This window comes from Mirounga leonina, unplaced genomic scaffold, assembly GCF_011800145.1.
Source record: "Mirounga leonina isolate KUSES-001 unplaced genomic scaffold, KU_Mleo_1.0 Mir_127, whole genome shotgun sequence".
Lineage (NCBI taxonomy): Eukaryota > Metazoa > Chordata > Mammalia > Carnivora > Phocidae > Mirounga > Mirounga leonina.
The window spans coordinates 78,250,552-78,277,541 of NW_023270316.1; the positions used below are offsets into that span (position 1 = coordinate 78,250,552).

The 26,990-nt window shown below is 37.7% G+C and overlaps 1 protein-coding gene across 1 annotated transcript in view; it reads left to right on the forward strand.

The window, feature by feature from the left end:
* Nucleotides 1-757: 757 nt before the first annotated feature.
* MICU2 (mitochondrial calcium uptake 2) overlaps nucleotides 758-26,990 on the forward strand; it is a 173,998-nt gene continuing 147,765 nt past the window's right edge. The window contains exon 1 of the mRNA XM_035003699.1: nucleotides 758-1,003. Coding sequence (XP_034859590.1) covers nucleotides 794-1,003 — 210 coding nt within the window. The 5' untranslated portion in view covers nucleotides 758-793. The remainder of the gene's footprint in view (nucleotides 1,004-26,990) is intronic.

Here is a 26,990-nt window from a genome sequence, read left to right on the forward strand (position 1 = left end):
CTGAACTGTATACTTAAAAATGGTTAAGATGGCGGTATTGTGTGTATTTTACCACAATTAAAAAATAAATTTAAATTTTGCTTAGTTATTTAAAGTAAGATAAGTAGAACACGCACATATTTCTAAAAACATTTTTAAAAGTTTTTGTTTACTAGAAGCGGGGCGAGCTAATTGATGTTATTTTAAATGGCCTGTGGGAAAAGTATTTGCAGCTTCTGAGGACTTCAGAATACCATGATATAAATAATTTTAAGAAATTCTTAACATGCGTAGGCTTGTGGAATTTAGAGCAGATGTAGTTTTCAGGAATATGCAGATTTTTCAGTTCCACGCCCCAACTTCTTCAGGGATGGGATTCCACTCTTAAGATCATGTCCATCAGAAAAGCAAGCTACACAATTTATCACAACTATTGTCCGAAGCCTAGCCCCCCCATTCGTGCTTGCCCCTCGAGCCCGCAGCGCCCACTAATACTGGCTTCCCCCTAGGGAATGACACACTTTCCTTACGAAAAAGGTAGGACCTTCCTACACAATACGGTAACTAACTCATCTTCGACTGGGGAGGCCACTTTGGGTTCTGTTCCGACCGCTTCCCAGCCACCCGGCCTCCCTGAAGAAATTCTCCTCCCGAGGCTCCGAGATTTGCGGGTGCAGCCACCACGGAACGCAGGGCCGAGGGGCCGGGCGGAGGGCGTCCGGATCTCGCGAGATACACGGCTGCGCGGGAGTTCTCGAGTCCTGCGTTCTGGGGTGGACTGCGCCGGACTGTGTGATGGGGCGCTTCCGCAAAGATGGCGGCCGCGGCGGCAAGAGGCGCTTGGCTGGCGGGCTGGGGCGGAAGACTGCGGCGTGGGATCGCTGCCGGCCGGCGAGCTTGGCCCGGCCCTGGCCCCTCGACCGTGGCAGTGGCCGGTGTGGCCCTGGCAGGCACAGGAGTGGCATGGTACCATGGCCGCATGAATGTCGTGGCACCCGAGGGCAGCCTCACCGTCTTAGCACAGGTACGGAACCTGTCCTTTTTGCCAGGCTAAGCAAGCTCCTCCGTCCTCAGACTCCCGGTGGTGGAGCGGGCGGTCCCAGCTCCTCTTCCCGAGTCCAGGTAGGGGCACCGCTGCGGAAGACCTCGGACGGGTGGTAAGTGCTTCTTCCTCGACTCGGACCCCACCGCGCTCCCCAAGGGCATTCGAGGAGAGTGAGCAGGAGAGTGAGCCTTCGCCGGGAAAATCCCGCGAAAGCCGAACACACGAAGCCCACGACAGCAGATTTGCGGCGATGGATGTGGGCGTGTCTTACTTCAAGACTCTTAATTTGCGGATTTCTCGCTACACGGTTTTGGGGAAGTGGTTCTCAGATATGTAATTCGTGTGTGTCCAGTTTCCCCACCCGGACGTACCTTTGTTAACCTTTATAACTAAAGCCTTTACGACTGGTTCTTTGTATGGTATGATGAAGTTGTCCTAATAGATGACTTTTTTTATCATAAAAATTAGCCGGGTGATAATTTCCAGATTTTTATGATCAACTGTAAGGAACATGATTATAAACCTTAATGCTTCAGTGGACTATAAGCACTATACGAAACACGTTTCTTTTAAAACTTCCGTGTACTAAAGGTAAAAGTTCCCCAATTAGATATAAAATTGTCAAGTAAAGTATTTGAAAATTTGAAAGAGTACTACTTTTTAGATATTTTATGCACTTTTCATTTTAACAAGTTTTAGTGTGTGCATTGTTTTGAAAATTAAAAGCAGTATTCTGTTTGTTAGGTTTACATTATACCTTTCTAATGAAAAACCCAAGGAACAATCAGATACAATGAAAGAGAGGAGAACAGGCCTTGAGAATTAAAGTTAAGCATTGACAAATGATATATTTACTTGTATTAAATTAAGGTGCCACATAGATAATACAGGTAATAACTCTTTCCCATCCTCTTACCATTTCTGATCATAGGAGAAGGATCTGTCTTGTGGTATTTTATAGGATTTTTGTTCTTCTGGTGCCAAGGATTCAAGTTATTCATCATTGGTTTCTCTCTTCTCTCAGCCTCTTAATTCATCCTGTTTAGGACCCTTTGGCTAATCATCCCAAGTATATCACATAATGTACCCTTCTTTAGAAACCATTAGTGCCTCACTCGGCCTAGGATAAAATCCACATTTAAAAATTTTGTCACTCAGAGCCTTTTGTAGTAACACTCCAACCTGTCACTACTCATATATACCTTCCAGTCAAAGTGATTCACCCAGAACATGACTTCAGTTTTATCCCCTCAGCAATTTGTAGATTCTGATTTCAGTTAATCTGTCTCGTTTTTTTCTGGCCCACTTCTAGCCTACTTGTGTTTTAAATTCCTGACGTGACATTAAAAACTTTACACCAGTATATTTGAATTCTTTCCAGCTCTCTCCCCTCCCCCAACCTGTGGTACTTTTGGCCTAGAAACCATTTTATTATCCATTGTTTTTTTGGTGGTGGGGGGGGTTGTTTTTTTGTTTGTTTGTTTTTTGAGAGAGAGCAAGCATATCTGAGCTGGGTGGAGGGGAGAGAGAGAATCCTAAGCAGGCTCCACACCCAGCGAGGAGCCCTGGGCTCAGTCTCACAACCCTGAGATCCGGACGTGAGGCAAATCACTAGTGGATAGCTTAACTGACTGAGCTACCCAGGCGCCCCCCATTTTATTACCATTTTTTTAACAAAGTCTTTTGACACAGCATTTGCTGTTGGACCAATTCAGAACAGTGGTTCTCATCCTTCTACCACCATAGTAGACTTGAAGATGACCACACATTCCTCTCAGCAGCAGTGGCTCAGTACAGCAAGCATTGAGGGGCATATAGTTTGAAAACTCTCCCTCCACCTCGGTGATTCTGGTAATACTTCCCTAAAAGGAGGCCTGTTAATCCCTCTACCACAACCACCACTTTGAAGTCATGTGTGCATAGTTGAGAATCACTGACGGATACATACCATCTCTTGATACAGGTTTATATATTAGTATAGTTATTTTACTTAGTATTGCAAGGTGGTAGAATCTTCCTGTTACAGGTTTTTAATAATAGTAATAATGACCTTCATTTTCAGTCATCACACCAGGTAAGTTTTCCAGTAAAAATGGGGAATTTATGATCATTGAATCCTACACTTTCATAGTTCCCGTTGTGACCAACAGCTTGCATTTGTGAGGATCAATCGGAAACTAAGAATAGAAATCAAGGTCATAAAACAGCAAATAAATTGGAGTTTCCCTTCTTTCTTTCCCTCCCTCCACAGTTATTGAAGTGCCTACTCTCTGCCAGACAGTATGCAAGGAGTGGAGATTCGAAATACAGTTCAAATGCTTATGGTTTAATGGGGGAGGGCAATTTTAATACAGGTTGGTAAATGCTGTGATAGGGGTAAGTTCTGGGTGCTATGGGAACACAGTGGAAGAGCACCTAACAGTCTTGGTTTCCTGAAGTAATGATACGTAAATAGACACCTATAGGATGATTGGGAGTTTGCTGGGCAAAGAGAATGGGAAGAATATTACAAACAAAGATTGCAGAGTTCTGAAGATAAGAGTTTGACTCAGTAGAGTGTGAGCTGCAGAAGATGAGGTTCAAAACTGGGGATGAGTGGTGGCAAAGAATCATCAAGAAGTGCCCCTTGAGGGGCATGTGGGTGGCTCAGTCGTTAAGCGTCTGCCTTCGGCTCAGATCATGGTCCCAGGATCCTGGGATCGAGCCCTACATCGGGCTCCCTGCTCGGCAGGAAGCCTGCTTCTCCCTCTCCCACTCCCCCTATTTGTGTTCCCTCTCTCGCTGTGTGTCTCTCTGTCAAATAAATAAATAAATCTTAAAAAAAAAAAAAGTGTCCCTTAAGCCATATGACAGAAATTTTTATCTTGAGGATAACAGGGGAACATTGTAGGGGCTCTTAACCCTCCTATACCCCAAATGATCCAGACATAGAATTCAGGGGGTCTGTGAACTTAAATAGAAAAAGATTACTTTCTTTTTTATTAACCTGTAATTTGCCATTTTACGAATTTTCTTCAGTTATGCCACTATATAATGTTACTTAATGCATAAAGAATTACAGATATTTCTGTATCACAAATTTAGCTTTGACCTTTGGAAAGAGTATCGAGACAACAGTCTTGGTTTCCTGAAGTAATCCAGAAAACTGGATGAGGGAGCTATTGTAATAATTCCAGAGAAAGATGATGTTGGCTAAATTAGTGGATGAATTTGAAAGACATTTAGAAGACAAGTGTGCAAAGAATCTGAGTAGCAGATGTTATATAAAATATAATGATAGTGTTTTGCAACAGAACATTTTATCCTACAGATCCTTAGAGAATTTGCTTTGGAGCACATGAGCGTATTAGTTACTTTTTTGTAAACTGCTTCTTCTGAAACACTTAAGAATATTTGAAAACCATTCTTAGATTTTACTATTACCCCCTTTACAATATTACTTTAATTGATTCTGGCATAGTAAAATCAGATAAGAAATGATGGAAGGGGAAAGACAAAAATATTATTCCAATCCATTCTTCTATAAAAGAGTAGCTGCATTGTTCATAAATAGTGATTTAGGGGCACCTGGGTGGCTCAGTCAGTGAAGCGTCTTCCTTTGGCTTGGATGGAGCCCCGTGTTGGGCTCCCTGCTCAGCTGGGAGTCTACTTCTCCCTCTCCTTCTGCCCCTCCCCTGTTAGTATGCTTGCTTGCTCACTCTCACTCTCTCTCTCAAATAAATAAAATCTTTTTAAAAAATTACGTTTAAAAACATAAGGCTATTTCAGTGGTGAAAGCAGTTAGGAGCTAGAGAGTTTTAGAGTTGTAATGGCAAAATTATTTTCTTCCTGGAGGTATTTCAGTAGCAAAAGTTTTATAGCTATTACCGTATTTTGTTTTCATAAGCTAGAAATAATATATTGATAAACTGCAACTGATGAAAACAAATTTCCATATCACTAAGTAAATCTTCAGTGCCATGTCAGATAAGACTAACTATAAAGCTTTTTTGAACCATGGGTATTATAAATCATTGTAATAATAAGACCTGAAACTGGGGGGGGGGGGGCGGAGGGGAGAGTAAAGAAAAAGCTATAAAGCCAAAATAAAATGCATTATACTTCACAGTTGACAAAACAGTAATAGTATTTTATTTGTTTTATTTGTTTGTTAATTTTATCAATGTTTCATTTATTCTCTAAATGTTTGTATTTTTTACCTTATCTTAATTTTCAGATTATTTATGTGATATTGAATACTATATGTCTCCCAGACTTCATAATAGGATTTTTTTGGTTTGCTTTTAATGAAAAATTTAAGAATTATATTTAAAAAGTGAAATTATTGGGGCTCCTGGTGTTTCAGTTGGTTGAGCATCCGACTCTTGATTTTGGCTCAGGTCATGATCTCAGGGTGCTGAGATTGAGCCCCTCATTGGTTTCCACACTCAGTGGGGAGTCTGCTGGAGATTCTCTCCCTGCCCCTCTACCACCACCCCCCACCCCGTGCATGCTCATGAGCATGTGCTTTCTCTCTCTCTCTCTCAAATGAATAAATAAATCTTTTTTAAAAAGTAAAATTATTTTTTTATAACCTAGTCTGTAAAACTGTATAAATGTTTATTCTAAATAAATTTAAATATCTTATGTAGTTTCCTAGGTATTAGATTTCCTTTGATATGTTTATTTGTGTATATTTATAAATCTTTGAAACTTTTCCCCAATAACATTTCATCAGTTTTTTCTTTCATAGGACTTATTACTCTTTGAAGTTATTTTATCTATTTGTTTATTTTGTCTTCTCCCACTAGAATGGTCTCTTGGTCTTTTTCATCTCTGTGTATTTACAGTCATGTGATGGCACATAATAAATGTTTATTCAAAGAGTAAATGAATGAACTGCACTATATAACAAAATGACCTTGTCTAACTTTTGTTTGATTGGCATTTATAGAAATAGTAGACAAGCAGTATCCAAAAATGGTTAGAATCAGCTAAGTTACTAAATGTTCTATATATACTCAGTGACACACTTCAAGTCGTAAAGATATGTTCCCATATCATCCCATATTCCCAGTAGAAAATATAAGTAAATAGGAAACCTTGCTCTTCTCTGCTATATCCCAAGGGCCTGGAAAAGAGTCTTGTGCATAGTAGGTGTGGTAAATATTTATTGAATGGGTGAATAAATTGATGGAATTTATAATGTAATAATAATAGGTATCTCTTTCTCTCAAAAATGTAAAGATGGGTCCATTTCACCTATTAATGTGTATGAGATTTCATTTTCAATTCACATTATTAGCATTTATGTTTGTCTTCATATAACAAGCTTTTGTCCTCTCCTATCATATTAAAATATCAAAATTAATTTTAGAATTTAAATAAAGTTAATTGCATTTTCTTTCTTTTTTTTTTAAGATTTTATTTATTTATTTATTTGACAGAGAGAAACACAGCAAGAGTGGGAACGCAAGCAGGGGGAGTGGGAGAGGGAGAAGCAGGCTTCCCGCCAAGCAGGGAACCCCATGCAGGACTGGATCCCAGGACCCTGGGATCATGACCTGAGCCGAAGGCAGACACTTAACGACTGAGCCACCCAGGTGCCCTGAGTTAATTGCATTTTCATTCCAGTTACTGAGATGCTTCAACTTGTAAACCTCAAGCCAATTAAATTGTTTTTAATTTTGGAAATAATCCTGACATATGGTGAAAATTAACCATAAAAATAAAAACTATATTTTGATATGGTGATATTATATTCTGATATTATTCTGATATTATATTTTGATATTATAGTTAAATATATAGTATACACTGTATATATAATATTACACTGACTGAAGATGTAAATATAACAAGATCTGTACCTTAACAATTGGTTAAAATTCTTCTTAGGGAGAGAGTGGTTTTGGTTTACTTACTAAGTTTTTCTGGTAGAGAGTAAGCCCCCTAGGAGCCTGAATGTGGCTGGCTCAAGGCTTCAGGGGTGAGGGAAGGCTGCTTTGCATAATGGAGGCAGAAGAATTTGGAGCACGTAAGGAAATCTGGGTATAGAAATGAAAAGGAGAAGGAAGGACAGATTGAAAAGACTGGACTCTCTGTAATTTTTTGATCCTCCATTGCCTATCCAGTCTTTAGTAAAGTCTAGTATATTCGCAGATACTCAGTTACACAAAGTTCTTATGGTTTAAGCAGAGGTAGCACTGGATGAAAGTGTTACCCAAAAGAGAAGGCAAGGAAAATATAAGTTCCTCCCATTCCTGCATTTTTAGCAGCACTCCCAGAAGGATGTTTTTTTATCTTTCACAGCTTTATTGAGATATAATTGACATAAAAATTCGTATTTAAAGTGTACAACTTGAGGGGTGCCTGGGTGGCTCAGTCGGTTAAGGGTCTGATTCTTGATTTCGGCTCAAGTCATGATCTCAGGGTCCAGGGATTGAGCCCCCCGCCCCCAGATTCCACACTCAGCAGGGAGTCTGGAAAAAGATTCTCTTTCTCCCTCTCCCTTTGCCTCTCCCCCTGCCATGCATGTGCGTTCTCTCTCTAAAATAAATCTTTAAAAATTTTTTTTAAATTAAAAAAATTTTTTAAGGATAGAGCTTGATTTTTTTTTAGACATTGGGAGATAAACACCATATCAAGTTAATTATATCCATCACCTCACCTAGTTATCATTGAGTGCATGTTTGTGTATGGTGAGAACACTTAAAGATTTACCCTCTTAACAAATTTCTGGTACATAACAACAGCATTGTTAACTGTAGTCACCATGCTGTATGTTTAATCTCTAGGACTTACCTTGCATAACTGAAACTTTTACCCTTTGACCAACATCTTCCCATTTCCCCCAACTTCGAGCATCCACCATTCTGCTCTGTTCTTCTGTTAGTTCAACTATTTTAGATTTCACAGATAAGTGAGATTATGTAGCATTTGGCTTATTTCACTTAGCATAATGTCCTCCATATTCATCCCTATTGTTGCAAATGGCAAGATTTCCTTTTTCAAGGCTGAATAATATTTGTGTGTGTCTGTGTGTGTGCACATGCACACCACATCTTTTCCATTCAGCCATTGATGGACAGTTGGCTATTGTAAATAATGTTGCAGTGAATGTGGGAGTGCAAATATCTCTTTGCAATACTGATTTCATTTCCTTCAAATGTATACCCAGAAGTAGTATTGCTGGATCATGGTAATTCTATTTTTAATTTTCTGAGGAAGCTCTGTACTGTTTTTCATAGTGGCTGTACCAGTTTACATTCCCAGCCAACAGTATAGAAGGGTTTTCTTTTCTTCACATCCTCTCCAGTATTTGTTATGTTTTGTCTTTTTGATAATTGCTGTCCTGACAGGTATGAAGTGACATCTCATTGTGGTTTTGATTTGCATTTTCCTGATGATTAGTGATGTTGAGCACCTTTTCATATACCTATTGGTCTTTTGTATGTCTTCTTTTCAAAAATGTCTATTCAGGTCCTTTGCCCATTTTTTAATCTGGGTATTTTATTTCTATGGCTATTTAGTTGTTTGAGTTCCTTATGTATTTTGGATATTAACGCCTTATCAGATGTATGGCTTGCAAATATTTTCTACCATTCTGTAGGTTGTTTTTCACTCTGTGCTTTCCTTTGCTCTACATAAGCTTTTTATAAAAATTTGATGCAATTCCACGTGATAATTTTTGCTTTTGTTGCTTGTGCTTTTGGTCACATATTCAGAAAATCATCATGCAGATCTCTGTCAAGAAGGTTTTCCCCAGTGTTTTCCTCCAGTAGTTCTACTGTTTTGGATCTAACATTTAAGTCTTTAATCCACTTTAGTTAATTTTCCTATGTGGTGTGAGATAAGGATCCAATTTCATTTTTCTACATATGGATATCCAATTTTCTTCATACCATTTGTTGAAGAGACTATCCTTTCCCCATTGTTTAGTCATATTTCTGGGCTCTATTCTGTTCCATATGTCTGTTTTTATGCGAGTACCACACTTTTTTGATTACTGTGCTGTGTGTATTTGGAAATCAGGAAGTGTGATGCCCCAGGTTTGTTTTTCTTGCTCAAGATTGGGCTAACTTTTCATGATCTTTATAGTTCCATATGAATTTTAGGATTTTTTTTTTCCATTTCCGTAAGGAATGCCATTGGGATTTTGAAGGGGAATGCCTGCCTTGAATCTTTAAATCACTTGGGCAGTATGGACATTTTAACAATATTAATTCCTGGAATGGTTTTGAACAGTTATGGATTATGAAATGAAAGGTAGGATTTATCCCTGTCGGAGTCCAGTCAGGAGACAGAAGCGTAAAACAATAATTTGAGTGGGGAAGTTTAATATAAAGAATTATCTAGTAAAGGTGGTTGACTTCTAAAGGAGTAAAGGACTTTAAGGGGTCCAGAAGTAGCAGGTGCCAAAAAGTAGCCAGTATCTGTAAGTGAAAGGAGAATAGATAGTGAAGGTACTAAGGACTTGGGAAAGCTCCTCCAACCCCGAAGCTGAGATTTAGCCTTTTTGAAGAGGGCATGGTTACCACAGAAATAAAACTCTGCTGTTGGTAGCTCTGGCCAGATGGTACAGGCCAGAACTAGCCAGAAGAAGCTTGTCATTGCTGGTAGGTGTGTCGGAGCTGGACTGGTCTATAGAATCATCCCACTGAATGGGAGAATGTGGCCTCAGGGCATGGCCAGAACTGCTGCAGAAGTGGCACCTGGAACTGCTCATAAGAGGTGACCTGGTGTGTTGGAAGCTGCCTGCAGAGCTGTTTGGAAGCTGGCTGGTCTGTGAGGGCCACCTGGCTCCAGCGCTGAATAAAAAAGGCAGAAGTGCCTTCCTGCCTGTTTACTTGCAGCGTCACTCCAGTGCCCTCTATTGACAGAGGCTAAAATTATTCTAGTTGACAAGGAGAGAAGTCTGCAGGGGGTTCAGATCCAGTATAACAAAGCAGGACAAAAGAGGGTAGATTAGGAGCTGAGACAGTTGATGACTTATACTGAGTTCAGGAGTGTTTGGCCCGGGTTTCAGCAGGAAAAGCTCCAGCTGACCACTTGTTACAAAGGATACTGACTGGATTTCTTATTGGCATTATATGCAGTGCCAAGGATATGTGGGCACTTGATAGAGTCCCCTTGTCCTTTGTGTTTCTTCAGTTATTTGTTATTGAGGAATAAAAGAGCTCAACAAAATGAACTTTTCTTTCAAATTGTCTCTCTAGTGCTAAACTTAGGGCTTGGCACTTAGATGGTATTCATTACATGTTTTTTGGATGTACATTTCCATGGTTGCAAGATACACCCTCCTCCATCAGAGATTTCTCATGGAATTAATTATTATTGCTTTTTATAAAATTCCTGATATTATGGTACAGTAATTGAGGTTCTGAATATTTTCATTGTTGGGAAAAAATTAAAAAGAAGGTTATAAACATTGTTGAAGTTGTCATTTTTGTATTATTGAGACAGATAACGTTAATGATGACAGGAAAATTAGTGAGGTCAATGTAATCGTTAATCTTATGTGTTAACTTGGCGAGTCTGTGGTACCCAGTTGTTTGGTTAAACAGTCTAGATATTACTGTGAAGGTTTTCTTTAGATGTGACTGGGGGCTTGAACTCACGACCCTGAGATAGAGACCTGAGGTGAGATCAAGCTTCACGACTGAGCCACCCTGGTGCCAAGAGATGTGATTAACATTTAAATCAGTAGACTTCAGTAAAGCAGATTACTCTCCATAGTGTGGATGGGTGTAATCAGTGGACAGCCTTAAGACCAAAGCCGAGGTTTCCTGAGGAAGAAAGAAATTTGGTCTCTGGAGGCAATACATAGAAACTTTGCCTGAATTTAGGTCTCTTACCAGAAATTCCAGCCTGCCCCGCAGGTTTTGGATTTGCTGTCCCCCTCAATCCCATGAGCCAATTCCTTAAAATAAATCTCTTATCCCTCTTTCTTTCTACCTTTATACGTATAGGATATAGGAATATCTTATTGGTCCCATTTCTCTGGAGAACCCTGACTAATAACAGATTTTGGTACTGGGAATTAGTATGCTGCTGTAATAAATACTAAAACTGTGGAAGTGGCCTTGGAATTGGTTAATGTATGAGGCAGGAAGAGTTGAGGCACATGACAGAAATGGTCTATATTGCCTTGAAGAGACTGTTGCTACAAATATGAATGTTACAGGTGCTTCTGGTGAGGTCTGAGATGGAAATGAGCAACATGGTAATGGAAACTGAAGGAAAGGCAGTTCTTGTGATAAAGTGGCAGGGCACTTGGCTAAATTGTGTTCTACTATTTTGGGGGAGGTATAACTTGTGAGTGATAAAATTGGATATTTAGTTGAGCAGATTTCTAAGCAAAATGTTCAAGTCATGGTTCAGTTTCTCATAGCTGTACATAGTAAAATTTGAGAGGAAGGAGAGAAATTAAAGAAGGAATTATTACACAAAAGAACCAGAACTTGAAGATTTGGAAAATTACTAGCCTGGCTGTATTGTAAAACAATGAGAAGGATACTGTGCAGAGAAAATTAAGGGTGTGGCTAGACAACCATTTGCTAAAGAGATTAGGAGTGTGACTCCTGAATCCAGTCAACCATCTAAGCAAAAAGCTGCTAGGGTTAGACTGAAGGGGGCAGAGAAGAGATGAAATGAACGAAGGACTTCCTGGGTTCTACAGGCAAGAAATGGGCTGGTAGAGCTGTCTAGTCACGAACATGTTATCTTTCCAGAGAGGAGAAGAATAACTTAAGGAGGGGTGCCTGGGTGGCTCTGTTGGTTAAGTGTCCAACTCTTGATTTCAGCTCAGGTCTTGATCTCAGGGTCCAGAGATGGAGCCAGAATGCTCAGCAAGGAGCCTGCTTGAGAATTTCTCTCCCTCCCTCTCTACCCTCTACCCCGACCCTTTCATGGGCACTCTCTCTCTTTCTCAAATAAATCAATTAAATCCTTTAGAAAAAGAGAGAGAGAGAGACAGAGAGACTAACATTAGGAGCACAAAGCACCTAGCCACAGAGGATTATTCTCAAACATAAAATCTGATTTGCCCTAAATTTCAGACATGCTTGGGACCCATGACCCCCTTTTTTTCTTCCAGTTTCTGTCTTTTGAAATGGGAAGTCTGTCCTGTACATGTTCTATCACTGTGTTTTGAAAACAGGTAACTTACCTAGTTTCATAGGTTTACAGAAGGAGTAGACTTTCACCCCAGGATAAGTCATATTCTGAATCTTACCCGGAAGTGATTACGAGAATTTATATGCTGAGATTTGGGACTTAGTTGATGGTATTTAGATGAGATGTTGGACTTAAAGTTGCTGGTGGGATGATTAGGACTTTGGAGAGGATGTTGGGATGGGATGAGTACATTTTGCATGTGAAAGCAGATGAATTTGAGGGGGGGCCAGAAGGTAGACTCTTGAGTTGAGTTGTGTTCCCCCAAAATTTGTATGTTGAGGTCCTGCCCTCCACTCTCTCAGACTGTGGCCTTATTTGGAAATAGGATCATTGCAGATTTAATCAGTTAAAAAAATTTTTTTTAAGATTTTATTTATTTATTTGACAGAGAGATAGCAAGAGAGGGAACACAAGCAGGGGGAGTGGGAGAGGGAGAAACAGCCTTCCTGCTGAGCAGAGAGCCCGATGTGGAGCTCAATTCCAGGACCCTGGGATCATGACCTGAGCCCAAGGCAGACGCTTAACGATTGAGCTACCCAGGTGCCCCTTAATTAGTTAAAATTAAGGAGGGATCATATTGGAGTAGGTTGGACCCCTGATACAGGATGACTGGTGTCCTTATTAAAAAGGGAAATTTAGATGCACACAAAGGGAGAACGCCAATGTGAAGACTGGAGTTATGCTGCCACAAGCTGGAGAACTGCCAGAAACTAGGAAAGGGGCCTGGAGCAGATTGTTCTCTCATGCCTTGAGAGGGAACATGCCCTTATGGGCACCTCAGTCTCAGACTTCGGGCCTCCATACCTGTGAGACAATAAATGTGTTATTTAAACCACTCAGTTTGTGGTACTTTGTTACAGGAGCCCTAGGAAATGAATGCAGTTAATATTTGGTATGGGTCTAAGAGCAGTGGTTTCCAGCTGTGTTCTATCAGAGACTTCTCAAACTCCAGAAGAAAATCAAATGGGCAGCCTTTGAGAGATCCCTTATATCTGTTTTATATGTAGAAATTAGGACTCTGCTACTACAACTTGAAAACAATCTAATATTTTTAAACTAGTCATCTTTTTAGAGTTCAGCACACATCAGGTATTATAATGCCTTTGAATTTTCCAGTAAACCTTATATTTTCAGTGAGAAAATTTAGTAAATTACCAATATGAAAACTGGTCTTATGGTGACCAAAAATTGTTACACTTCAGAAAATACACATTTTAAAACCATACTATAAGGAATTTATAATTTCAAGGTTTATGAAAAATGTGGCTTGATGTGTGGGAGAATCACCTTGATCTCTAAAGGGGAGAAGTTATGTAAATTGAGGTAATGTGTTATTTTCTGGGTAAATAAAATTGCTTTCTTATGTAATTGTGATTATGATTTAGTTGTCAGGTCTGATTTGAATGATTTCTCATCTAATCTTTATTGACATTTCATAAATGTATTTTCCTTTCTCTTGATGTCTTAATGTGCTTGCTTTTATTTGAGTAAAAAGAAATTAGAGGAAAAAACACCTTTATATATTCATATAAATATCTTGCATATGTGATAAAATGCCTCACACATGAACACATCTTAGAAGTAATGTGTGTTTGTTGATGTGATTTTTGTCTTTAAATCCCATTTAATGACCTTCTTGACCTATAATTCTAAACTGATATTTTGCCTTTTAATCCTGCCTCACCTTAGAATTATGATTGAGCATTTTTAATGGGTTTAAGATAGACTGCAGCAATATTAATCATTTAGCAACTTGCATTACAAAACAGCATTAGCTCGTAGAAACTTTTAATGTTCTCAGAACAGCCTGGTTTTTCATGCCTTTAATTTTTACATTTTGACATCCATGATAATTGTCAGTTTCAGTTTTATCAGTTCCTGCTGATCAGTAGGAATTCCCTCCTTCTGACCATCCTAATTCTATCCATGGAGATGATCTCCTTGAAGCCTACTTTAGTATTTCCTTTCTTAAACTTTTCATAATATTTTTGTTTGTGCCATCGATTAGCATTTGCATTTTCTTATGAGCAAATCTAATATCTGGTCTCTCTAACAACATTATTAGCCTTTAAGCTCAGAAACTATTTTTTATATTCCAACCCATATCATTTTAATTTGTTAAAATATCAAGTAACTTAAAAAATCCTTATTAAAGTGGAATTAATTAGATAGAGTATCACAGCACTCCCATCCTTATATCATATTTCGCTCCTTCTAGGGCACTTTTTTTTTTTTTTAACATATTAACATATCTAAAATCAGGATACGTCTTAAAGTCAGTGGTGTTTTATAATCCCTTCTGGCCAAGTGGCAATCATGACCTAGTTGTCATTGCCTGCTACTGTGAGAATTTGTCCACATTTTTATCACTTAAATTGAGATACATGCATTGTTTGATAAAACCTTAGTCTTGGGCGCCTGGGTGGCTCAGTTGGTTAAGCAACTGGCTTCGGCTCAGGTCATGATCTCGGAGTCCTGGGATCAAGTCCCACATCGGGCTCCCGGCTCAGCGGGGAGCCTGCTTCTCCCTCTGACCCTCTCCCCTCTCATGCTGTTTCTCTGTCTCTCTCTCTTTCTCTCAAATAAATAAATAAATAAAATCTTAAAAAAAAAAAAAAAAAACCTTAGTCTTTAGAAGAATAGAAATCATGGGCATAGAAATACCTCTCAAAGAAACAGGAAAAACAGTTTCCCTGAGATCAGAAAGTGATGCTTAGGGCAGGAAAAAGAAAGGCAGAACAGGCTAAGAGTAGTCAGAAAAAGATGCTGTTTTGTCACTGTGATCAAATCATGGTAGACTTAACATAATTTGAGGATTAACAAGTAGTATTAAAGGGTCTTCCTAAATAGGTATCAAGACTGCCTTAAAAGTCTTCATTCTTCTTATATTTCATTTATTTTTATAAACTACCTAGAATTTAGAATTGAGGCTTCTTTTCCTTGAGGAAAAAAACATGGCAGAGCATCATGTTTCATTCACTGTCTCACATTTTAAAGCTGTTGATATGTTTACATTAATTTTCATATAATTATTTCTATAGTTAATTCTGTTGTAGAAATTTATTATAAATATCAAATTTGATATTACTTAATACATTTGATTTAGTATGCCTTCATGTTGGGAGAAAGCAAAATGCTTCCAACAGTGCAATTCGTCTGGCTTCTTTGAATCTATCAAAAAAAAATAAGATCCGGGACTTACTGAAATTCCATTCACCTTAAGCCCACATTTAGTTATTAATATCTTACTATAAGGTGGCTGAAATGGGTGAAGATGACCAAAAGGCACAATCTTCCAGTTATAAAAAGAAGTCCTGGGGATGTAACATACATCATGGTGACTGTAGTTAATAATACTGTATTGTATGTCTGAAGGTTGCTAAGGGAGTAGATCTTAAAAGGTCCCATCACAAGGGAAAACCATTGTAACTGTGTGATGATGGATGATAACTAGACTCATGGTGGTCATTTCACAATGTGTACACATACCGAATTATTATCTTGTACACCTGAAACTAATATAATGTTATATGTCAGTTGTATCTCAATTTTTTAAAAATATCTTACTATAGAGCCACCATTCTAAAGTACTTATACATAACTTTTAGCTTTTATTATCATTTTACTAACAATACTTAGCAGTCCCTGGCTCGTAGTAGGTATTTAATTTTTGAATAAGTGAGTAAGTGAATGAATAAATGAATGAATGGATAGAGTGCTCAACTAAAGCTGTGTTTAAATGGCTAAAATCAGTTGAAAAATAGTGTGCCTTTCCTCCAAGCTTCAATCCATCTATATTGTTCTAAGGCTTGTTTGCAGTTTTAAAGCCCTTTGACCCTCTCACTGAGCAGAAGCTAGTTACCTTGCAGAATGTCCCTAAATTTAGATTTGGCTGATGTTTCCTCATGATTTATGCATTTTTGTTAAGAATTACAGTAAAGCTATGCTGTGTTCTTCTCAATGTATCATATTAAGGAGGCATATGATATAAATTGCTACTGATGATATTAACTTTTATCATTTGGTTGGTAAGATGGTATCTGCCAGGTTTCTCCATTGTAAAGTTAATTAATGTGTATTTTATACTCATTAATTAGTATTTTGTGGGGAGATACTTTGAGGCTTCGTGAGGCTTTCTCTTCTCCGCTGTTTATTAATTAAAGATTTTGTTTTTAAATTTATTTTGACAGAGAGAGAGAGTGCGTACAAGCAGGGGGAGCTGAAGGCAGAGGGAGAGGGAGAAGAAGGCTCCCTGATGCTGAGCAGGGAGCCTGATATGGGGTTCGATCCCAGGACCCTGGCAGACACTCAACCATCTGAGCCACCCAGGCGCCCTCCACTGTTTGTTCATTCATTCATTCATTCATTCATATCTGTTTGGATTCAGGGGTTCCTACTTTATTCACGGGGTTTCAATCAATGACCATCATAATTCACAGACGGTCCCCAACCTATGGTGGTTGATTTACAATTTTTAGACTTTACAATGGTGCAAAAGTGATGCCCATTCAGTGGAAACGGTACTTTGAATTTTGGCCTTTTCCCAGGCTAGCGATGTTGGGCTATGACAACAAGCTGCACCTCCCAATCAGGCACATCACAAGGGTTAACAGCTGATAGACTTAAAACCATTCTGCACCGGGCGCCTGGGTGGCTCAGATGGTTAAGCATCTGCCTTCGGCTCAGTTCATGATCCCAGGGTCCTGGGATCGAGTCCCGCATCAGGCTCCCTGCTAAGCGGGGAGCCTGCTTCTCCCTCTGCCTCTGCCTCTCTCTCTCTCTGTCTCTCTGACTCTCATGAATAAATAAATAAAACTTAAAAAAAAAAAAAAAACCATTCTGCACCTATACAACTACTATATTTGTCAGTTTCAGTATAGTTTTAATTACATGAGCTATTCAATACAATATAAAATTGGCTTTGTGTTCAATGATTTTGCCCAACTGTAGGCTAATGTCAGTGTTCTGAGCACGTTTAAGGTAGGCTAGGCTAAGCTGTGATGTTCGGTAGGTTAGGTCTCTTGGATGTATTTTTGACTTAGGATATTTTCAGCTCACTGTGGATTTTTTGGGGACGCAACCCCATCATAACTCGAGGAAGATCTGTATTTGAGTAATAGATCTCCCTGTATGTAATCAGTCTCCTGAAAGCTGTGCCTTGGACATGCCGTGCCCCACTCACCTCACCCCTGGCAAAGGAGAAGGAGGAAGAGAGGTCCTGCAGCCAATTCTTGATTAATTGTTCTAAAAAAAAAAGAGGACTTTTAGTATAAGTAACACAAAACAACAACTTGCCTGGGATATAATAAGTGATAGTTTCTGAAATGTCAGAAGGAAAGAGGGAAGAGGATGCCTGGAAAAGCAACTTCTAGGAAGTTGAAAGTAGACATCTTCCCCCACTGACTTTAATCCTGTCATAGTTGTGGGGCGCCTGGGTGGCTCAGTCGTTAAGCTTCTGCCTTCAGTTCGGGTCATGATCCCAGGGTCCTGGGATCGAGCCCTGCATCGGGCTCCCTGCTCAGCGGGAAGCCTGCTTCTCCCTCTCCCACTCCCCCTGCTTGTATTCCCTCTCTCGCTGTGTCTCTCTCTCTGTCAAATAAATAAATAAATAAATAAATAAATAAATAAATAAATAAAATCCTGTCATAGTTGTTTGTTTGTTTTAACTGTATTAGAATGTTTATGCTGAGCTTGATGCTGAGAGGATTTTAAATGGCTTAGAAAAGTGCTATTGTGGGCAATAATTTTTACATGGAGAGAAAAATAGCATACAGATGAAGTTATAGAAAAGATTAAAATAATGCTATAAGATCTTGTGTTATATTTGACGTTAATCATAAATTTGATCTTAAATTTAGCAACAAGTTCAAAGAGAACAGGCCAGTTATATGCTTCATAATAGTCGGTTGCTTAGAAACAACTAAATCTGGGAATAAGACAGTTATTTTCTACTGTTTCATAAAGAGGATACTGTAGCATCATTATAGTAAGAAGTATAGCAAGAAGTTTCATATGGCAGTTTTTTATAATCTCTAAGTGGGACATTTGCATAACCAAAAAATATTAGGTAAGTGGCAAAATGCTTACCATTACAGTATAGTCCTGAGAAAACCGTTCAAGGAGGGGGTGCCCACTTAAGTCTGTTGCTGCTGAGATGGTGAGAACAGAAGGCTGGGCTTTGGGTGTGGCAGTAGGAAAGGTGTTGGTGACCTTGATGAGGAATTTCAGTGAAATATTGGGGACAGAAATTTAATTGGAATGTGTTGAGGAGAGATGGTGAAGTAAGGAAGCAAAAAATATGAATAGAGATATTTCATTCTGCAAGTGTTACTGTAGAGGATATTCAAGAAGACACAAGATACGAAACCAAGGTAAGGTTTTGTTTTAAGATGTAAGACAATAGAAGACATTTGAATGCTGATAAAATGATGTAATAAAGAGACAAAATTGTTACAGATCTGTGAGGGGGTAATTATAGGTTGAAGTCTTTGAGAAAGGAAGTTATATGGAGTCAAGACCACAGGTAGAAAGGTTGGACTTTGACAGTAAAAAGGATTCTTCTTCTGTTGTAACAGGAGTGAAAGCAAAGGGTTTGGTTAGTCCCAGAAGCTGGCTCTAGACCTAATTCCATACTTTCCTTCTATTAAAAAACAAACAGGTAAAAAGAGCCTGGTTGTGAACTGCTCTGGAAAAATGGGCCATGTCAGAGGAATCTGTAATGACTGCCACTAGAGAGAAAAACCCATAAAGATAGTGGGAAGGGGTTAACAGAGTTCATGAAGAATGAGAGCTTAGAAACAACAGTTACAATGGTTATAGGACTAATTACCATAAAATTCTAATGGCTTTGTTTTGGTGAGTTTTTCCAGTGTTACTTAAAGTATCATCTAATAAGTTATTTTGAAGAAAAATTTGTACTATGAGTTTACTCTAAGTAATATACTGTACCGTGGTATTACATTTTAAAATATTTAAAGTCTAAAATAGTAAGAGAACACCAAGGATGGTTTATTTTCCTCTGATAATATTTAAATTCACATTTGAACTCCTATTTTATATTTTGTGGGTACGACCCGACTTAAACCAAATGGTCACAAATTTTAGATAAATAAAAGCAAGGAGTGTGGATCATTGTGTTTAAACTGTCAGACAAATATATTAATTGGGAAGTGAATTTGCAAATTTCATTAAATGTAATGCATTTCTGTTATATATGAATGAATAATTTAAAAACCCCAGTCATGTAATTAATACAGTGGAGCTATTTTAATTTGCTGTGACGACCCTACACAATTCATAAAATTAAATTGGTGTTGCTTTCTTTTATTCCAGGTTGTCTGACTGTATTTGTGGTGATTATTTTTGTGAAAAGGGGGTAAAAGACAATAATACCACTAGCAATGGGTAAAACACAAACTTACTGGAGTATACTTGAATTGGAGTGTATATGTGAGCAGTGCATTGGGTTTAATGATAGTACCTTTAAAATTGGTATTCCAAGGGCAGTAAACTTTACAGCAACATTCAGAAGTTTAATAACCATGAAACGCTGAAAGGCCAGTGAAGACTAAAGCTTTCTTTAGTCAACAGTAAAGCAAGAATGCAAAGACGTTTTTATTCTTTATTGCCTCAGGTAAAAATGTCTCTAGAAACAGATAAATGATGACAAAGCTTTGATGTTAATAAACCCAAATGGAAGTAAAAAATCAAAGTGTGTAAATGGCTAGATTATGAAAAGAAAGATGACAAAGTTATACCCTGTAATTAGATGTAATTTGTGCTTTTGGCATAGCTATTTGTCCTACATGAATGAGAGGTTGTCTTACTTTCCTTCCTTGTATAATAGGACAGTACTTATATATCCTACTGTAAATCTTTTGTGGTACTTTTCTCGGGGGTGCAGGGACCAAGGAAAAAAAGAAAAACAAATTGTAATATCAAAGCAGAAGTGTATTTTAATCTTTCCTATGGCAATTATATTTGTTTAGCTGAACCTAAGGAAAAAATTCTGTTTGCCCTTATTCTATAAAACATAGGTTCTAGTAGATCATGTATACAAATTAATGCTCTTGTTATTGTGAATTTTAGAGTTTTATGAATTACAACAGTGTATAAACATATCGTAAGCCACCAGTAGTGGCAGTATATGAATTAAAATTTGAATATGAATGTTAAATGTTTCAAATTATAAATAATTTCTCTCTAGAAATAATACTTAATGAATCATATGTTTAAGTACAGCCTGGTCCATGTAGAAAATTTTTATTGACATCTGTGAAAGTTCCATGAATGGGTGATACGTAGAATGAAAGTTGTGGTTACTATTAATTAAGAAATACAGCCTTATAAAGTCTTAAATTTATCCACATATATTGTATGATTCATGTATTATGTACTAGAAACTTTATACCTTGTTTCCTATTACATGTGAGTTCCAAGCATCTCCCTCCTCAGTTCTTCATGACTTAGCTGGTATTGCCTTGGAAATGCAAAGCATTTTTTAAATTAGACATAATAAACCTTAAATAGTAAAGTGCAGTGTTTTTTCACAAATTGTTCTAGATATTTCAAAGCAAAATATGATTGACTTAAGGAAAAACAGTAAATAGCTGAGCATCTTCTAAAAGCTCATCTGATTATCAGTCCTACATACATCGAAGTATAATGTGAAAGCCTTATCTCTTCTAGTAGACATACCAAGTGTAAGATACTTTAATAGGCAAGCCAAAAAAGAATGATTATAAACAAACACTGATTTTTAACCAGGAAACCATTGCAATAGAAAGTGGACAGTCAGTGGAATAATATGAGCCAAAGACACAAACGTGATACTAACTAATCATGTTTTATTTGTAATTGACTTTTTTATGCAGTACTACAATTGTTTTGTTTTTAAATTAGGACTTTGAGTTTCAAGAGTGCACTTGACCACTAGGCAGTGATTAAATCCTTCTTAAATTACAGTCATGCGAACCATGAGAGATGATGGACTCTGAAAAACAAACAGGGTTCTAGAGGGGAGGGGGGTGGGAGGATGGGTTAGCCTGGTGGTGGGTATTTAGGAGGGCACATTCTGCATGGAGCACTGGGTGTTGTGCACAAACAATGAATCATGGAACACTTCATCTAAAACTAATGTTGTAATGTAAGGGGATTAACATAAGAATAAAAAAAAATTAAAAAAAAATAAATAAAATAAAAAATAAAAAAAAAATTACAGTCATGAAAAGATGGCTTCTTGAAACACTATCAAAATACTATTTTATTGTGGTTATTGAAATTCCTTGAAATATCTTAGGAAGGGAGTTGGAGCTGTTGGCTATATCTTGATTCTTAAAGATTACTTATATTGTCTTTTTTTTCTTGAAATTTGTGTATATTATAGAAAATTGAAAGGGCAAAAAGGAATGTGTAAAAATCATCTCTCTTTACTATGACTTAAAAAAATTGTCATTGTTAAAGTTTTGGATTTTATATCTTGAATAGGAAGGTTTTTCTTAAAATTTTGGAAGACAATATTATTAACAAAATATTATTTTTTCATGTTACAGAAATAAAGTTAATGAAAGTGAGCTGTCTTTGCCCTTTTAGGGACTGTCTCTTGCCCCATGTCCTTGCTGTCCATCTCTTCTTATTCATATTTCTCTTTAGTTTTTCTACTAAAAGCTGTTAAGAATTTATTATGCTTAGTGTGATGACAGTTTCCTTATATAGAGTAGTGCCTAGTTTGGGGAAAGCAACCTACAATGGCTTTAGCAACATATCGGTGGAAAAGTATAGTGATACAAAAATCAGAATTGTGCATTATAGTGTTGTATTTCATTTGTACCTCAATTTTTAAGGAGTTGTGCAGATACATATAAGATTTTATTAAGACCAAGCTTTTATTTGGTATTTGTATATAGCAGAGATGTCCTTTAGTACATTGTTCTGGTTAGACCGCAATTGCTTATTCTTTACTTAAATTAATCTACTTTAGCTGGTGGAAAATGTAAGACATTTTTAAAGGACCTGGAATTAATAGATTTCTCATTTTATACTTACTCCTATTTGGGAAGCTTTTTTTTTTTTCCTTTGAAATTTTGAGAGATCCCTGCAGGGGCCCCTGGGTGGCTCAGTCAGTTAAGCGTCTGCCTTCAGCTCAGGTCCTGGGACCAAGCCCCGCAGCGGGCTCCCTGCTTAGCGGAAAGTCTACTTCTCCCTCTCACTCTCCTCTGTGCTCCCTCTCAAATAAATAAATAAAATCTTTAAAAAAAAGAGAAAGAGAGATCCCTACAACTATATGTTGAAAAAAGATGGAATCTGATAGTCATCTCAGTTATTTATAGTTAATTATATACACTGTTATGGGCAGTGCTTAAAATTGGAGCATTTTATTTACTAATTGTATTTTACCATATTATCACTTTTGCTGATTTGTCAATCTTTGAATAGGTTGTGAATCTATTAAGAATGTGATAAAAGGTATATGCTTTGTTCTCAAAGTGCATATACAATTTTCACATGAAATTTCAGGGAGTTACGAACACCAAGAAATATGACCACGTGGTGTAGAGTTTAGGGCCTCTGCTCTGATTTTTTTTTAGGTTACATCTCTTTTCCCTTCTGGCTTCTTAATATTGGTCTTTCTTCATATTATGAAATGTTGTATCTAAAGTTATCGTCTAGGTCATTGCTTCTATCACGTCTCACTGCGTTTCTCCTAGCTTTTCAATTTTACCCTCAAATCAGATAATTTATGGTATTTACCTTTACTTTTTTCATATTTACTCTTCCCTCTCATCAGTTCTTCACTTCTGTTCTGACTCTCTACATTCTCTTTTCTAGCCCAGTGTATGTTCCATTAGCCTTATTACACTAGCTTATCCTGTGTATAGCTTTATAAATGGTACACCACATTTGTCAATTACCATATCCCTCTCCTTTAAATATTAAAGGCCCGTTGTCTGAGGAAGCATCTTCAATTTTATTCTGTTTACCCTCTAGCCTGTGAGTGGGTTGGGTTATTCAAGTTCTCAGAGCCTAAGGAGTCTACTTATAAGTTCATAGGAATATTATTAATATTGGTAGTATGTAGTACATATATAAAGTATTTTTTAAAGATTTATTTATTTATATTAGGGAGAGAGAGAGGGTTGGGGAGAGGGAGAGAGAGTCCCAAGCAGACTCTGTGCCAAGGCAGGAGCCCCATGCAGGGCTCGATCCCACAACCCCAGGACCACGACCCAACCCAAAACCAAGACTTCCAACCGACTTAGCCACCCAGGTGCCCCCATATATAAGTTTTTTAAAGTTTATAAGTTAAAAGTATCTAACCAATAGCAATAAATATTTAGAAACTAATTTTACACCAGAAGGGACAGAATCCATCCAAGTCTTTAAATATTCAGTTATTCTTTGAGACTTCCCTAACAATTCAAGTTTGGAGATGTGGGTTCCCTGAATCATTTCAGCCCTTTAGGCTCTGTTTATTCTAGCCTACAAATATATCTGTTCCTTCTTTCCCCCAGGCTTCCCAAGATTTCACTAGTTATTCTCTTAGTTATAAAGAGTACAGGAGTAAATTATCACCAAATAAATTTTAACAAGATTACCCAAGTGCTAGTTCTGTCCATGCCTACCCTTAAAGTACATATGTAACAAGTTATCATCAACTACAGGTTTTCACTGGTTTTGTTTTCTTATGTAAGATTCTAAAGTTCTCAGGGGTCAAGGTAAAGATTTTTCTTTTCTTTTTTTTAAAGATTTTATTTATTTGTCAGAGAGAGAGAGCACAAGCAGAGGGAGCGGCAGGCAGAGGGAGAAGCAGGCTCCCCACTAAGCAAGGAGCCCAATACGGGGCTCGATCCCAGGACTCTGGGATCATGACCTGAGCCAAAGGCAGATGCCCAAACGACTGAGCCACCCAGGCGTCCCAAGATAAAGATTTTTCTTTAAGATGCGCCCAGAGAACTTCATATTCAGTACACACCTCACTGTTGCCTAGGCAAATGCTAACAATTCTGCTAACTTAGTAAATGAAAATTCTTTTCCATTTTTTTATTTAGCAGTTGTTTACTTTAGTTATGCTTGGTACTACCTTAAAGCAAAAAAAAAAAAAAAAAATCTGGTTTTCCAGTCAGTATATAGCAAATTCTATTATGGAATCTTTTTAAATCTTCACTGTTGCACTATTTTCAAAAATTACTGAATGAGAGCGTGGATATCTTCTCATGAAATTTGTCCAAAGAATGAGGTAAAAGCAGAAAGGGAGATTTTGGCAAATCTTTGCCAGGTCTTAAGTGATTTGCTTGAATAATAAATTAATTTGCCAAAATAAATAGTCATATCTGTGTATTAGTTGTCTTTTTGTATTGTGTAATCTATTACTTTATTTACTGGTAATGTAATTTACAGACATCAACAGATATACAGATGGCATGCACCTTAGTACCTTTGCTAGTAAACTCTACCTGTTTTGCCAATGCTTGGTAAAATGTCTGGCTCATCCCCTGCTCATTTCCTACAAGTACATTCTAATAGCAAAATTTTATCATAAATATACTGCATTAAGTTATGTCAGTGAACTGCAAGCCAAAGCTGAAAAAAAATCCATTAAAACCTAATCCAAACATGGTATAAGGCCCAAAATCCGTTAAATCATTCATTCATATTTACTTACAGGAGAGTGTGAAGCAGCTGGTATAATCCAGTTTCAGAGCATTCTGTTTCTGGGATTCCATGATTTCTGTGATAGGCAAAAAATAAGGCAATGTTCTTTGGTATGGTTAACACTGCCACCACCTGTCAGTGGCTTTACCTCTTTCCTCTTATTATGAAGGCATTCTTTAAATCTGAAGTATGTAACAGGATGCAGTAATTTGTGGTTATAATAAAAGGAAACAAAGAGCCTTTATTTCCATTTGTGTGCAAACTTCTTTAGTGCAATTACACATGACAAAGTACATACATAGCTATCTAAAGATATTTCAATAAATTAATATGGTTTATAATGTAAACAAAAAACTTTTGCATATTTGTTCAAAAACTAAAATCTTCTAAATTATTTTTTTAAGATTTTTAAATTATTTTTTTAATGTCACACTCTGAGTTGGGAATTGATTCCCATTTATAAAGATCCATGCATTCCTGCCACACTTTTTTTTTTTTTTTAACCATTTAGCAATATTAACCATGTAGTAGGCACTGGTGATACAGAAGGGAAAAAAGATATTTTCTGTTCTTAAAGAATTCTTTGTATGGGGCCACAGACAGTTCCAGTACAGAGTCGTTAGGACTTAATAAAAATTTACTCAGGGTTCTCTGTGCTTCTACTGAGAGGCTACCTAACCCAAAATGGGTACTCGAGGAAGGACTCCTAGAACAGTAACTGCCAGAATTAATTCTTAACAAATAAGTTAGCCAAATGAAAAGAGGGACAAGAAACAACTAACTATATTACATGCTTAGTTTTGTGAAGTGTTTTAATTACAGTCAGAAGCAATAAGTGGTTATTTAATCTGTCTTCTAGAAAGGTATGCAGTGAAGTTTTGTTGAAGCCCATGGAAGGGTAGCCCCATCAGTACTGAAGCTAAGGACACCAGCAAGCCAATCAGTTTTAGGAAAATCATATTAGCAATGAACAAAACTAAGGTTGACATTTTAAGTTAGTACAATATTCATTTTGCACAAAGACCCAGTTCATTAAAAAATAATAATAATAGTACCAATGAAATTTTTTAAATAGAAATGTAATTTTGTTCTTAGAGATTGCAAATCTGCCCCTTCATTCAGGTTTTCGTTACCTTTCCATGTTTACCTGAGAGTTTTTTTTTTAAATTTGTTTTAGGTGCGCCTGGGTGTCTCCATCGTTAAGCGTCTGCCTTCGGCTCAGGTCATGATCCCAGGGTCCTGGGATCGAGCCCCGCATCGGGCTCCCTGCTCGGCAGGAAGCCTGCTTCTCCCTCTCCCACTCCCCCTGCTTGTGTTCCCTCTTTCGCTGTCTCTCTCTCTGTCAAATAAATAAATAAAATCTTTTTTTTTTTTTAATTTATTTGCGAGAGAGAGAATGAGAGACAGAGAGCATGAGAGGGAGGAGGGTCAGAGGGAGAAACAGACTCCCTGCTGAGCAGGGAGCCCGATGTGGGACTCGATCCCGGGACTCCAGGATCATGACCTGAGCCGAAGGCAGTCGCTTAACCAACTGAGCCACCCAGGCACCCTAAATAAATAAAATCTTTAAAAAAAAAAAATTTGTTTTATTTTTGTTTTGGGTACAATTTCTTTTTTTATACAAACAACATATTGCTCTTTTCAAAAATAATTCCAGTCTTTGACCAAATTTTGGGTAGGGTTAGGGTGTGGGGCTTAAGGGGCTTGGTGATAGGCAAATTGCTATCAGTATTCAGCCACAAGCATTAACAGCCATCCTCACAATGAGTTTCCTGTTGCCTGAGGGGACAGGCTGTCTTTTGCTGGGGATTGGGGATATGGAAGTTTGAGTAGATCACAGAGAATGTGGGAACCTGGAGGGAAAGCAGTGCAGAATACTATAGGAATGAATTGCTTTCCTTCTGCAGTCCCAAACTATAAAATACTTAGACTACAGACTGCAGCTGTTCCCCACGAAGGGGTGGGAGGGAGGAGAGAGGGATCCTTTAATCCATCCCTTCTTTGCTCCATACTGTGTCATGTATTGTAAGATACAATATCCTAAATGTTGTTATCTCTAGTGGTATCCTCTGTTTATGACTCAGTTCTCTGATAGCACCACTTTCCCCAGGCTTACTTGAAATTCTCAGTTTTGAGGAGACCTTTTTGCATGGATATG